Source organism: Sinohyriopsis cumingii, chromosome 15 (genome assembly GCF_028554795.1).
Source record: "Sinohyriopsis cumingii isolate HCF-2022 chromosome 15, ASM2855479v2, whole genome shotgun sequence".
In the NCBI taxonomy this organism is placed as follows: domain Eukaryota; kingdom Metazoa; phylum Mollusca; class Bivalvia; order Unionida; family Unionidae; genus Sinohyriopsis; species Sinohyriopsis cumingii.
This window is the reverse complement of record NC_142975.1, coordinates 4,415,036-4,431,473: the sequence shown is the minus strand read 5'-3', so window position 1 is coordinate 4,431,473 and position 16,438 is coordinate 4,415,036. Positions and strand designations below refer to the sequence as shown.

The 16,438-nt window shown below is 33.0% G+C and overlaps 1 protein-coding gene across 2 annotated transcripts in view; it reads right to left on the bottom strand.

Annotated features, from left to right (window-relative positions):
- Positions 1-5,289: 5,289 nt before the first annotated feature.
- The window catches only part of LOC149781146 (45 kDa calcium-binding protein-like), a 31,170-nt gene continuing 20,021 nt past the window's right edge, over positions 5,290-16,438 (bottom strand). For both annotated transcript variants that reach the window (XM_089935256.1, XM_089935255.1), the window contains exon 6: positions 5,290-15,973. In XM_089935256.1, coding sequence (XP_089791382.1) covers positions 15,797-15,973 — 177 coding nt within the window. In that variant the 3' untranslated portion in view covers positions 5,290-15,796. The remainder of the gene's footprint in view (positions 15,974-16,438) is intronic.

Here is a 16,438-nt window from a genome sequence, read left to right as displayed (position 1 = left end):
TATAACCGTAATGACGTGCTACATATCACCGTAATGACGTGCTACATATAACCGTAAAGAACATGCTACATATAAGCTATTGGAAATGCAGCATCCAAGGGATATAAATAAAAATAGCAATTTGCAAATATATTCATCTTTCGACCTTCTAAATATCTGTCTTTGCTTGGTAATACTTGTTCTGATAAATTAGTTAATTGGTTTTTGAATGTATAGGCCCTATACGTTTTTGTATAATCTAAATTCAACAATAGTTCTTTCATAGCTAGAAACCAAAGTATGTAGCTAATAGTTTCGTCCTTAAATTTTCTGTTAATACAATTGAGGAAATTTGTAAATAAGTATTCTATTGAATCGAGGTAATAAAAACAAAAAATGATCATTTAATGTCTTGTTACGGTTACTTTGGTACACTCGAGTAGATAGTATATAATATGTCGATATTTTAGGCTTCATTTTTTTTAATATCTGAATCCACTGTCCAAAAAAGGTTACAAAATGACCAACAATTAAATAAGTGGCTTTATTATATGCTCATTTTTTTCCCCCGTTAACTTTACATTTTCAGAATCGTTCAATATTCCCCGATACTGAACGCGCGCGACAATACACATATAGCATTCACGTGAATAAAGGAACTACTTTCTTTTGTAAACAAACAATGGACTCAGACGCCAGCACTTTTGATTTGTAAACAAATCATGTACACTCGCGTAAGAGGCTCTTTACGTTGTGGTTGTTTAAATTTGTTTCTGAATGAACTAAAACATATTTTGCAAAAAAAAAATCCAGCTGTTTTGGCACATTCCGCGTTGATTCAATATTTCGGAGTTAGGCTAGCTACATTATATAAATGACGGAAGATTAGGTCCTTACAAATAACATACAAGTGACAAGGCATATACTGTTTTCTTTAGCTGGTGATAAGAATGGCAAAATAAAATATACTTACAGTTTTACATCCTGAATTTCCTCAAAATGTATTTTCTTAATTCTGCAAATCCGAATTACATGAGCCATGTCATCGGTTTTCAATCTGGATTGCACATTTCGAAACTGTGCTGTAATTTCGATGATAAGTGCAATTGCATCCTCCTTACTGCACTCAAAATGAAAAAAGCATTAAATTCCATAGCGTCTTTTTGATAATTGTAATTGAAAGACTTCATATTTTTCCCACATTATGATTTCAAACATTCAATGACAGAAACAAACACATTTGCAGACGTAAACACGCTTCTCCCGCGCCACTTCAATCCGATGTATTTCATGTATAATTTACACAGATGAATCCAGTCCAAACTCACAAACTTTCGTCGAATTGAAACAAAATACCAAAATATATTCATTCCAGATCAGATGGAACAGTTGTTGCAATGCGCATTCATTCACAATATGACTGCAAATTTCAATTTTAACTAGACACGCCATTTTCTTTCGAAAGTTATGTCGTGCGCGCGACTAAGTTCAAATTTATCTGGGCGGAGTTATGTGCGCATTACTAATGATGTCATTGTGTAATGACAAATCTGCGCTTGTGTATTTACTTTGGAATACGGCATTCATTCATTTACGTTGTTTCTTGTAGTGTATTTTGTTTATATAATTAAACCTTAGGTAGAATAAAAAAATGAGCATATAATAAAAAGGTTGCTGCATTTGTATGGGAAAATATGAACTCGTTTTGTCGGAAGGATATACTGCACTCACAAGTTCGTGCAGTATTCCATCCAAACAACTCGTTCATATTTTCCCATACAAATGCAGTAACTTATAAATATAGTTACAGCATGACAAACAATTATTTAGTCAAATAATGGGCACAAATAACTAACAATTAAACCATTGACTCTATGTTAAATAAATGCTACAGCATGACCAACAATTAGTGAAATAAAGGGCACAGCATCACCAACAATTAAATAATGAACACTATAGTTAATTAAAGGACACAAAATGACCAACAATTAAACCCTTGACTCTATCTTAAATAAAGACTACAGCATGACCAACAATTAGTTAGTTAAATAAAGGACACATCATCACCAAAAATTAAATAATGAACTCTATAGTTAAATAAAGGACACAAAATGACCAACAATTAAACCCTTCACTCTATATAAATAAAAACTGTATAATGAACAATTAGTTAAATAAAGGGCACAACATCACGAACAATTAAATAATTAACACTAAAGTTAATTAAAGGACACAAAATGACCAACAGTTAAAAAGAAGGAAAATACATCAATGCAAAATACATGTCTACCTTCCCTATTAACCATTGCATTATCATAGTTATTAGTTAATTCCATATTAAATTCGAATCGTCTGATAAGCCATACCGAATTTAGACTCTTGGCAAAAACTTTACATCACATTAATTATATTAGGGACTTATTATATGGAAAAAATGTTCTACTATTACTACATAATAGATGAAAAAAAGAAATTACATGTGGGGAAGAACGGTTGTGATAAAAATGGTTTCCTTTAGAAACGGACAGAGGAGAAAACATCATGAAACTGCTATTACCTAAATAACTTTGGGGCAACCAGTGTTAACGTAACGTCAACTCTTTGGGGCAACCAGTGTTAACGTAACGTCAACTCTTTTTTAAAATATTTTTAAAACCATTAAACGATTACTTGCTACAACTGGAAACAACATCATGCGTTGTGAATGAGCATGGGGAAAGTATGATATAACTCTCTTTTATAACTGCAAATACTAAACATACAACATTTTTATGGCTTTTGTTCATGGTGAAAAGGATATTAAATGCAATAAATGTCTTTTAATTTTGTGAACACAGAACACTATGCTTATTAAATAGTATAGTGTTTCTAAAACTGGTGTTTCTCGGAAATGTTACCACATTATTAGAGACGTTATCTGATTATAGTAATAATTTCATTCCTATTAAATACTACTACTGCTACTACTATTAATAATAATAATGAGGACTTTGTAATCTTTAGAAGTTCTAAGCGCTTTACAACATTAGACAACACCTGTAAGATAAAAAACATATATAATGATATTATTACAGACAACAAACACCATGAAATTAGAACACATAAAAACATGCTGAAAATATTGAAGGTAGGAAACATTACTAGGTCTTTAAGTTTGTTCTTGCAGTCGAAATAAGTGAGTTTTGAGAGCCCTCTTGAATGGGTTCACTGTGTCTTTGTGTCTAAATTCATTCCACGTTGCTGGGCCCTGGTATACAAAAGAACGCTGTCCATATGACTTCGTTTTCGTAGTGGGAATAATGAGTATACGATTGTCAGAAGAGGAGCGTAAGTATCTTGCTGGTGTGTACACATGGGTGAGGTCGGATAGGTATGTTGGACTGCAGTCCGTCAGTGAAACGTAGCACAGATAAAAAAATTTGTGTTTGATTCTCGATCGAATAGATAGCCAGTGTAGGGTACAGAGCAGCGGGGAGGTGTGCTCTGATCGTGGTACTCTAATTATGATCCGAGCAGCTTTTCGAAGTTTGAAGTTTCTGAAGTAGCTATTGAGATGAACCAGGCAGAATTGAGTTACAATAGTCCAGTCTTGAAAGTACTAATGAACATACAAGATATTCAGTCTTGCATATGTTTATGACATGTTGGTGGAATGTGCGAGTACTGTCCAGAGTGACACATAGGTTTCGTACTGACTGTAAATTTAATGTTGGTGTTACTGATATAAATTGTTTGAGGTAAAGGATGTGACTGAGAAAGTATGTGTTATTATCAGAATGAAATAATGAATTACGTATAGAATTTATACTTGTGACACAACGAAACTGGTGTCACACCAGATAACGTACAAAACCGACTCCTTTGCTTCAGGTTGGTACTTTCCATTTCAACCAAAAAATTACCGTCCCAGCGTAACAAGGCAATGTAAAAGCATACATACTCTTTATTGAGTTTTGACTAATTATAGTTATCTTTGGAATAAATACATGCGAGGGCAAGTTGACCCACGTATAGCAAGTAAGCAAAGTTTGATGAATCGTGACTGGAACTAGAACATTCTGTGAATACGGTAACAGTCAGTGTAGCCTCTTCATGATCTAAAGTAGCATTTTGTTGAAAAAGTTTTCAGTTGTTCAGTCACAAGTGTGTTAGGAAGATCAATGCGTGCCATTTAATGTCCAAAACTAGACGGGAACTAATCAATGTGAGGCAATTCCCTTTCCACTTTTTAACCAGACTCAAATTTTTGCAACAAACATTTTCACCATTGATCACATCATGAAACTACATACTCATTTCAATGAGGATTTGGGCTGGCTCCATTTTGGACCAGCACACAGGGGGCTGGTCTGTCTTAATCTGCTTTTTACCTCTTTGTATTCCTCCCTCCCCTCCCACTGATGCACTGTACCTATTAGTCTGGATCCCTTCATATTCTTCATCCTATGAATTTTGCTAAACCACTACCTAATCCGGAGAGACAGGTTTCACTAGTTATCTGCCTATGATATTGGCTTAACAATCTATAGTTTCTCCATTACATAATAAGTGGGTTTTTTTTCAAGACATATTCAGCCAAGGTCTTTGCTGTCTCCAAGGACTACCTCATTTAATGTGGTGAATGACTCATTAATGTGGTGATTGGCTGGTTAATGTGGTGAATGAGTCATTTAATGTGGTGATTGACTCAGTTAATGTAGTGATTGACTCATTTAATATGGTGATTGTCTCATTAATGTGGTGATTGACTCGTTAATGTGGTGAATGAGTCATTTAATGTGGTGATTGACTCATTAATGCGGTGAATGACTCATTTAATGTGGTGATGGACTCATTAATATGGCGATTGACTCATTTAATGTGATTGACTCATGAATGTGGTGATTGACTCATTAATGTGGTTAATGAGTCATTTAATGTGGAAATTTACTCATTTAATGTGGTGAATGGCTCATTTAATATGGTGAATGACTCGTTTAATGTGGTGAATGACTCATTAATGTGGTGATTGACTCAATGTGGTGAATGAGCCATTTAATGTGGTGAATGACTCAGCCTTGTCAGCCATGTGCACTGCAATTTATAAAGAAAATTTCAGTAATTACACACCCTACATAAGTGTGTTGAATGAGATGACCATGAACAATAATTAGCCACATGCTATAGTCAGTACTTCAAAATAAGGTCTAACACTTCATGATTTCAAAAAATGCCCCAACCAAACAAGATCTCTAAAATGTAAAACTGTTCAATAAATTTTCTTTAAATTTCTTCATCCCAGACAAGTGGATAAAAATAAAACAATAAGACTCTAATTTTATATTTTTTAATATTATAATAACCTCCAATATCAACCAACATGGTATTTATATTAAAAAATACCAGATTTGAAAATATTACATATTTACCCAATTCATATACAAAAACTCAATAACATATATCATATTTACAGAGTCATGCAGTCACGCAATATATTGATAAAATATCGATCATGCAAAGATTGCAAGTCAAAAATGCAAGGATTCTTATCCTGAAGTGTGAAAATTCAGATTTTGTCCCAAATGTTTGTGAAAATGTTTAAAATCTCAAAATGCACATTCAATTACTAATTATTATTTTTTATGTAGCTAAAAACTTGGGTTTTCTTTTAATTCTGAGACCTGGTGTAGATCTACAAAGCTTTAAATATATTTTGTTCATGGTCTGTGGTGGTAACAACAATATCTGACTGCTGTATAAATACACGTTTGGGTTATGCATGATAATTAGCAAGCCTGACTGTTTCATAAATACATAAACACAATTCTGGGCTATGGCTGACAATGCATACTTTTGTCTAGAACATCTATGGTGTCCAGCTTTACCATGATTTTCTTCTTGCTAGCATGATATGGCCCCAAAATAAGCATATGCAAAACAATGACCATGTTCAAACAGAACCTGAATTTCTGACAAATGAAAACAGCTTATGATATGAAAACGCATGTCTTGATTTTGTTTTTCCTTGAATTGAAATTCTACTATGCTCAAATGTTTGCTGTTTTGAATGATCAAGGCAAGAAGTTTTCTACTTCGCACCCTCTTCTGACTGCACAAAACAGACAGATGAAACTATCTGAATAATATCCAATTGTTTGATACTATTCCCCAAGACTCGTTAACGAGAAAATTGTATCCATTACACATCTATCCAAAATAATATCTCAGTTGCAAAGTAACTGAAATGTACTTCAGCACAGTATCATTTACAAAAGGCAATGTAAGTAGATAACAAAATCTACATAATAAACCTTGATTTTCAGCAGGAAAATGACATCATGCAAGCACCATATGGACAAATATTGAGGAATTATGTGTTCCTATCAAAATCAGCAAGAACATTAAATGTTTTTGAGTAGTCAGTTAACCAAGAAAAGAAATATATGGATTTATTTTCTGCTCAAATCAAAGTATATCACAGAAAATGTTAAAGAATATAGGATTATTTTCTGATGCAATCAATGCATACATAATATATAATTTTTTCTAATGATTATATCCATCTGATCAACTGGTTAGTAGAGGGCCAAACTAGATTTTATAACAATAATCCAATGACTTAATTGGTTCACAAATATGAATTCATTGTTTCTCCAATAGTAAACCAACACTTTAGCTTTGTGAAACACATAATTAATTTGTTGTACATGTTATGTATTAGGAACTCAATGCCAATGAGCAAAATAATGTTATTTTGATAATGACAAAAGGTATTTAAAAAAAACTCATAATAAAATTATCTTTGACAACAAAGTTGCTTTTCACCTATTAGCATTGTTTTTCTTTCATTAACTCCCTTGTCCAGTTTATTTAAGAGTTACCCAAGTAGTCCCTTTTACTTAAAGATACTGGTGTCCTAAACAAATAGATTATAAGATACATACTGGGCATATATTTTACAAATTATAAAATATTGTTCTAACTATACATATTGGCTAAAGTATTTATCAGATGAGAAGGTGTTACACTGTTCTTGAACCTGCCAGCTAACTGTGAATAGAGGGAAGTATTTATCAAATGAGATGGTGTTACACTGTTCTTGAACCTGCCAGCTAACTGTCAATAAAAGGACATCAAAAGCTTTTGAAAATAACTTTTTTGTCACTAAACCAAAAATTAAGTAAAAGGTGAAGAAAATACTACGAGAGCACATATTTGTACCTAATCCATGTCTGACCTTTGTAGCCATTAGGTAAATATGATTCATATCATGATCTAATAAGATAGTTGGCTCTGTTGACTACCTGGCTAGTGAAAGACAGGTTAACTACCTGACCAGTGAAAGACAGGTAAAACTGACACCTGACTGCTGATCTATAAATATCAACTGACTGCAGAGGGAGGCAAAACAGCAGGGAACAACAGGGGAGACTGACAACTGACTGTTGATCTATAAATATCAATTGACTGCAGAGGGAGGTTAAACAGCAGGGAATGACAGGGGAAACTGACACCTGACTGTTGATCTTTAAATATCAACTGACTGCAGAGGGAGGCTAAACAGCAGGGAATGACAGGGGAAACTGACACCTGACTGCTGATCTATAAATATCAACTGACTGCTGAGGGAGGCTAAACAGGAGCAGGAGACAATTCTGTGTACCAATGAAACAACCAAAAGATAGTATGTTTATCACAAATTGTTCGATGCAGGTAGACAACAAAGCTTCAGCATAACAAATCACATCGACACATTGTTCGATGAAGGTAGACAACAAAGTTTCAGCATAACAAATCACATTGACACACCGTTTGAGGCAGGTAGACAACAAAAGCTTCAGTATAATAAATCACATTGACACATTGTTCGATGAAGGTAGACAACAAAGTTTCAGCATAACAAATCACAATGACACATTGTTCGGTGCAGGTAGACAACAAAGCTTCGGTATAACAAATCACATTAACACACTGTTCGATGAAGGTAGACAACAAAGTTTCAGCATAACAAATCACATTGACACATTGTTCGGTGCAGGTAGACAACAAAGCTTCAGTATAACAAATCACACTGACACACTGTTCGATGCAGGTAAATAACAAAACTTCAGCATAACAAATCACACTGACACATTGTTCGATGCAGGTAGATAACGAAGTTTCAGCAAAGCAAATCACAATGTTTGTGTAACACATACCACCAACATTTTACCCTTTCTAAGCAAACTTTCTGATCTGTGGAAAATAATAAGAATGGATTATACTAAACTGATCACTGTCATATAAGCAATATGTAGATTTCAGTGGAAGCTTTACTACAAAAGAAACAATAGAACATACAATATAAAGGATGGAATGTCATTACTAGTAACCAAAACTACAAGAAAGCAAAGATTAATATCCTTAGGGGCAAATTACAAAACATTATTCAAATATTCTTACCAGATTACCTCAAAACTGTTCCAATAAGTGAAATTTATGCCATCCAATAAAAAAAAATGTTACATATTGTCATATTAAGTAAAATTCATAAAACATACCAACTCAAGTGGAAACTTTTAAAAAAAATCAAACTTAGGCATAAAGGCAAAGATGACATAACAAAATATTTACTACTTCTCCCACTTAGTTAAAAAAAAATGAAAAGATGTGACACATGATATGAAGAATTGCTTCTAAATTCTGATCATTGATTATAGGTTGACCAACATGACATGTTCATAGGATCTTTCATTGAAATTAATAGGGCTCATTGCCTCTAAGAAAAGGCTATCTCTGTATGCATGCATTAAACATGGTGGATGCACACAAGATAAAATAACTAGACCAGGCATGTGCAACGTATTTTTGCTCTAACACACGCATCTACTAGAATAAATCTGACTTGACTTTTAGCACCAAATACCTACAGACTGGTTCTGTATCAAAATATGATATAGAACAAAAATTCTGCAAGCAAAGATAAAAAAAGTAGAAAACCAGTCATTTCTCTCCGAACTAAGCCAAACAGCAGCTATAAATAGAAACTGAGGTAAAAAGTTTGAAAGTAAAACCAGCATGTTTCTTGGAAATAGGGCAGATGCTATAAATAGAACATAATACTGTTAGGAAAGCGCATGCAAGCTTAGGGACAAGCGTATTCTTTATGTCGTAGTTACATAGCAGCCGTCTTTTCTAGAATATGGTCTGAAAGATTAATGAAATGTTAATAAAAATAAAAAAACAAATTATTAATATTTTCTGGAGGGAGACATACTGAAAATGCGTAATATGAATAAGCTTAAGCGTAAGGCATAATTTACTGAAAAAAAGCATAATGATTATGCCAAAAGCATAATGGTTGGCATGTATGCAAACAGACAGGTTATTTTATGCAATATATATATCTGGATCTGGTTACCAACAAAACTTTGTATTGGAATAAACTTAAAACTCTACTTAGGAACCACAATTCAATGTTCTGGGGCAGGGGCCTAACACATTTTTGTTTAATTTCCATCTGTCAATAGCTGACAAAAATATCTAGCACTGATTTATAGCAAAACAATGCAATACTAAATAATCATATTATTCAGAAGAAGGAAAAAATTACCTCAAGATCAAAGGAAGAGAATACTTCAGCTGCTCAAAAGAAAATCACATCTCTCTGAAAAAGATTAAAATGGCCAGTACCTACAGTAGATGAAAATGGATGTTGCATAAGTTGTAATGTAAATGCCATAACCAAAGCTTACAATGTAAAATACACTGTTGATGTTGTTGTAGGGTTTAACACCATTTTTCAGCACAAAATAGGCTATACATGGCGGCCAGTATAAATGTTGGTGGAAGAACCTGGGAAAACCCCAGAAAAAACCACCAACCCACGAGAAGCTGCAGGCTAGCTATTTTTACATATTCACATTAGCTGAATCCAAGACTCAAACCCACACAGACAGAGGTAAGATGGCAGTGATCCATAACAGTAAGCACTTTAGACTACTTGGCCACTCGGGTCACCCATCATATTAGAGAACCTACTGACAAAAATAGGAAGTGTTTTACAATTTTCTAGCCACGCTATTGATATAAAAGACTGGGAAACATTGAGTGGGATGTCAACACCTGGGCAAAATAATTATCATCAAAGTCCAATGAACATAAAACACATTTTCTCAACAAACAAGAAAATATTTAGCGGACTGGAGAAATTATGTAAAGTTCATACAAAAAAACAAGTGGTTCCTGAAAATCGAAGCATGATTGGCAGTCTTAAAAAGGGATACATATACTTAACACATTCACATATGTCAGTATATAACGAAAAGATGCATATTTTTTTTAAATCTGAAATTTTTCTGACAGTTGGATTTGGTCTGAATATCTTCACAACAGTTAATTTCAACTCTATTTGTTGGGATACATAATCTGCATCAAACATGCAATTAAAGGATCATAAATACTATTGTATTTGTAATATTCACTATTAATTTATGACAGATACAACAGCTTTGTTATTAATTTGAACTACTTTGTCATGCGTAATGAAAAGACACTGTTAAGGTCTTAACAAGATTCCTTGGAAATTTCCGTACATTCCTTAATGACGGAAACCATTACTGATTACTGATTAAAATACTATTATACTGACTGAACCTAACCAAATATGAAGAAAATGGTAAAAAAAATTTAGCCACTGTCGAGCTTTGACATAAATACAATTTGTTTCTAGTTGAAAAGCAAATGCTATTTCAGTGCCATTGCACTATCCCACAAAAAAGACCAAATATGTAATCCAATAACAACTGAATAAGTACATACTGTATACAATGACTTGAACAGAAAGTAAAAGAAATGGCATACTTTAAACAGCTAAAAAAGTTGAAACATATAAAATGTATACTACAGACAGCTACTGGATAAATATTGTGAATCTACCTATAACTTTTATAACTGTATTTAAACCTGTTGATAATCAATAAAACTGATTGAATTTTTATAAAATGTAAAACCCTTGATTAACTTTAAATGACATTAAGTACAACTACATGGATTTCCAGGTCAGGTCAAAGCATCAATAATCATGCCAAATTTCTCTCTTCAAAAGAAGATTTAAATTTGTTGGATTTCTTTCTTGTTGGCAACAATGAATATATCTCATTAGACCGGCATAAAGAATACAAAACTGGAATTATTCGTCACTTAATTTACATTATGCATAGTTTTGCATTTCTTGGAAAAGCAAAAGATTCTAAATCACTTTCAAGAATCCTTAAAGCTAGACATTTAATAAGAAAAGCTTGTAAAAGAAATTAGTAACAAAAATATTCAGTGAAAAGCTGTTATAATATGACTAGTTTATCTGCAGATTGAGACAGAAATATTTTAACAATAATTAGAATTTCATTTTTGTTACCTGGCTTGTAAAATAAGCTTTTACAAGTTAAGTTAAAGACCACTGTATACTTACATACTGTAAAAATCATGGAAAACTTTACTGACACATATACCTTTCTGTGACAGTGATTCCATCAAGTGTACCAGAGTCTTTGATAATCACATGCAAATTCATTCCCATCATAATTTTCCATTTTGGGAATGGTTTATCACAGTACAGCAACAAGGTGTCTTTCTCTAAATTTATTTCAATGGAAAGCATTTCTGTGTGTGTGTTGATGTGCTGGGGTAGCTAGAAACAACCCAGCCCATAAATCTACTACTGCATCCAACAGTAATGATTTTAAAACTGATTTTTCATATATCATCTTTCTTAAAATATTTTGTAAATGATGAATCTATTTAAAGTTTAAATATTCATTTATTTTAAGAAACTGACCTTTCATAACTATGGTAAATGATATCCCAAAATTTCTTGAAGTCTGAGACTACAGCTGGAGGAAATGGTCTAATGTTTCCCCTTAATGTGGACAGCATAGACTAAGCTACATATTTAGAAACTTGTTATGCACGAAACTCAATTGACCCAAATCAGACAGGATGCTGGATGTTAGTCTAGGTCAATAAAATAAAGGAAATAAAGGAAATAAAAATAAAATAAGTCCTCAAAGTTCCATGAACCTAACCTAATTCTTATCAAAGTAGCAGCCCGTTTAAGATTTGGGACTCATATATTGATTTATTTTCGGCATAGGCTATGATAGGCTATGCACGGGAGCAAGTATATTTGGTGGAAGATGAACCTGGGAAAACCTTGGGGAAGAATCATTGACCCATGGGAAGCTATGACGAGTCTTCCCATATAATCAATTTGGGCAAGCCAAGACTTGACCTCATGAGGGCAGGTGACCTGTCATCAAGCTGAAAGGTGATTGTCTCAGATCACTCGTCCAATAGGCATGCCAGCTTGAGCTCAGGAATGTGTTCATAAAACACAGATGCTCCACCTAATGGCTCTAATGACCAGGATGTAAGATGGAAAAGGATTGATGTTTGGCATGCATCATCATATTGGTTGATAGAGAATGCCGATCCAAAGAGGACAGCTTCCAACACAAAGTGAGCAAAGTTTTCTAATATTTACAAACATTCAATTGTGATCTGTATGCTTATAATGATGACTTCACATAACGTACCTGAACCACAACTTTTAAGTTCACATTGCATGAATTATGTTGAATATTTTTTAAATCATCTTTGGATGTATCAAGTTTATTTATATTATGGACAAAAGAAAACATAATGCTGAGCAAGCTATGGAATGATGGTGAGTGTTTGATTGATGTTTAAATTATGAACTTATAATACAGCTGCATAATTTGATTTCAAAGATATGATTCCTACCAATTCATTAACAAGAATAATACTACTAACATCAATAACAATGATAATATAATAATGATACTAATAGAGATAAAATAATAATAACAAATACAAGGCTTGCTAGAGTCAGAACAAACAAGGAGACAAAACCCCTCATATAAAGCTATCTCTGTACATATAGAACTGTAGAATCAAGGGATGCCGCATTATTATGACACAATCCTATTCAAAATAAACCTAGTTACAACAGTTGTTGGGGTCCATGAAAAGACCATGTACTATATATGGGATCAATTTTATACAAACTTCCCAAAGAAATACAAAATGTAATATGATAGAAATGTTGGGGGTGGGGGTGGGGCACATGTATAATGTATATCAACTAAAAGAAATTAAAACAATCAGTATCAAATAAAATGCATATTTCAATGAACAGATTCAACTAAAAATAAATTCAAATTAATGTTCACAAATTAATCCATCTGTTGCTGATTCAAAGCAATACAAAACTGTGCCAATATTGAATGTCAGACAGCAGTAACCTTGACTAGCAGAAATTAATAGTAGATTTCTGCACTTAAAATGCAAATTCTGAACAAAAACTTAATTCAAGTTCTTGAATGAGCATCTAAGTATATAGTCTAACTAAACATCCCTCTAGATTTGCTGTAAACTCAATGTAAAAAGTCCAAGAATCTACATGTTGGCAAGGTCAATCCACTAGTCATAAATGGTGTCTTGGTACTCTGTCACCCATCATCCATTATGTATTTTTGCTTAGGGATGATCAACAGTTAAAGTGGCATAATTCTTTAAGGAGACAAACAAATAGGTTATATTTTAACCAAAATTATATTTCCATAATTGACATCAGAATTTTACATCTTGGAAACAAGCAAAAATGAACTGATATTAGGTATAAATCTTGCAGAGAATTAATTAATCTTAACACTACCAACTGGTCCCCTACCTCAATTAAGCTATATGCCAAATGGGTGAAGGTAAATTTTGGGTAGAGATGCATTCAAAGCCAATCTCAAGATTGTTTGTTGAAAATAACTGGACGTAAATTGTTGCATACTTAAATACATTGAAAGACCACCTAAATGCTCTCTAATGATTATTCAACATTGTTTATGAGCTGATTTGTATATTTTTATATATAGGAACAGAGCCTTTGTATAACGGACAGTATGAGTGCTTATTTTACTACTTGCCTATTAATTTAATGATGGGAATTAAAGATTGTAAACATTGACAACAATCAACACTCATCAAGATCTGCAAGATATAGACTTCTTTTTTTAAAATTAAATTAATATCTGTCAATTAGCATTACTGATGGTTCTCATATTGCTGGAATCAGAATCTTATTTTATTCTGAATTTAAAAGTTGTGTGTGTGTGTGGAGGGGTAGGTGGATCTATAATATGATTGTTATATCCAAACTCTCATAATAACAAAGTGTGCTTTATCAATAATTTAGATGCCTTAGATCTAATGTGTAGACCAAACCACTCGACAAAAGATATATATACAAACCCATACCCACTCAACAACACACACACACACATATATATATATTGTTCGGTGCATGTGAGTTTGTATATGCATATATGTCTATCGTTCAGTGATGGGAGATTGGTATATACATATATATTCTAACTCACGCACACCCAAAAACATTTCAACATGACTCTTAAAATACAAAGCAAACACACTCATACATTTGTGTATGTATACATGCACAGATGTGAAATTAAAAAGAACACAAACATGTGCTTTAACAAGTTTCACACTCTCCCACCGATCCAAACCTTCAGTTCATAAAATATTAAAAGCATGAAATAACAGACAAACTGAATATTCATCAATATGGCATCATACATACCCCACCCCACCCCAACATGTCACACTGTAAGATAGATTATTTGGAACAGCACAGAGTAACAAATAATTCTTTGATGCTATGTGAATGAATCCTAAATCATGAAACTTTTAAAACTGTGAAGTTTTCATATACCACACCTTGTCATGTTATACCAAAATTATTTACTGCTTCACAAACAGGATGAAATAATTTTAAAAAATCTCTTTTCAGTTATAAAACAGTAATGCATTATGTCCAAGTAAATGCTGACATGTCTTTTTTTTATGAACAGACTATGTGCATAAAATCTAGTAAAATTTAGCAGCACAATTAAAATACACATCATCCATGCAGGGATCATGCCTAAACCCAAAGGCAAAATTACTGCCTGCATTGTAATATCTAAACATTCATGGATTTGTACATTGTTGTGAATCAAGCAGATTTAGCCTTTTTTTTGTATAGTATATACTAGTATATAATTGCTCCAACAAAGAACCAGAAAGACTGAATAATATACTCGCAGATCAGAGTCTATGCAAAATCTGAATGTCCGTGGCCTTTTCCATCGCATGCTGGGAAAAACATCAGATGTAAATTGTGGCCATTTTTAACTGCCTTAATCCAGTGGTTGTTATTTTATAATAATAACTTCATGATGTCACTAATGATGAAATGTCATTATTAATAGCAATGTAAACAATAGTCTGAACAGAGAATAGCTTCTTAAAAGCACAGGTGGTTAATTGATGCCACTGAGAACTATCTTAAACACATATCACACAACCATTCTTTGTCCATGTGAATGATAAACAACTTGGGAAGGATCACAAAATCACCTCTAAAACTCTTTCAGTGTCAAAGTTATTAAATCTGGATTGGATAGAGACTAGGATTTCCAACTGATCAGCATCTAAGAGACTAGGATATTCTAATCAATCGGCATCTAAGCAGTTTATTCTGCTCTTGATTTTGATCAAAAACATAGACCCTAACCTGCTGATGCATTATGTTCAGTCAAAACTGGGTCTACATAATTCACAGTTGATTGTATTACAGCCTCAGGTTAACATGTCACTTATGTTGTTTTAAAAAATTAACAGTATAAAAATAGCATGGAATGTGCATAACAATCTCAAACAGCGCCAACAATTTTAGGACAGTAAATTCAGGAGGACAGGAATTCGTTGGACAAAGACTTTTCTTCGTCTAAAACTCATCATGTAGTATCCGTTTGACGTTGACGACTTTGCTATTAATGAATATGTCTTTGTGATTCAGGATTTCATCCCATGTTACTTTGTTGTCATGATTATCATCAAGCATACTAATAAGATTTTGGGCATCTTGCCTGGCTTGGTCTGGATTTCTGGGATCCATGTATTTCTGAATAAATAAATATATATGTACACACATTTAGCAAGAAAGTTATATCTGCATAAATATTTTTTTAACAAAAATAAACAAGAATTCTTTGAAGGGACTGATTCTCTATAGTTTGAAAAGAATTTCCAGAGATCCACTACAAGTATATACCTTCTTTTTAGAGTTCTTTGGTGACAGATTTTCAAACTGATCACTATGCTGGTCCATACACGACTCCCTCGATAACTTGTGCCCTAATAACTCGCAAACCTGCTTATAATGCAGAGTCCAGCGTGGATCCAGATTTTTCCCCAATGAAAATTTATTTTAAAATGTGCTAAAATTGAAAAAGTCATGATAAGAATTGATAAATTAATCTTTGATACATCACTCGTTTCATCATTGAAAATGGTCATTAATGCATGTAAAGATAGAATCCATATTGTGAAATTTGAAAGTTCTAAATAAGATATCATATATTATGTT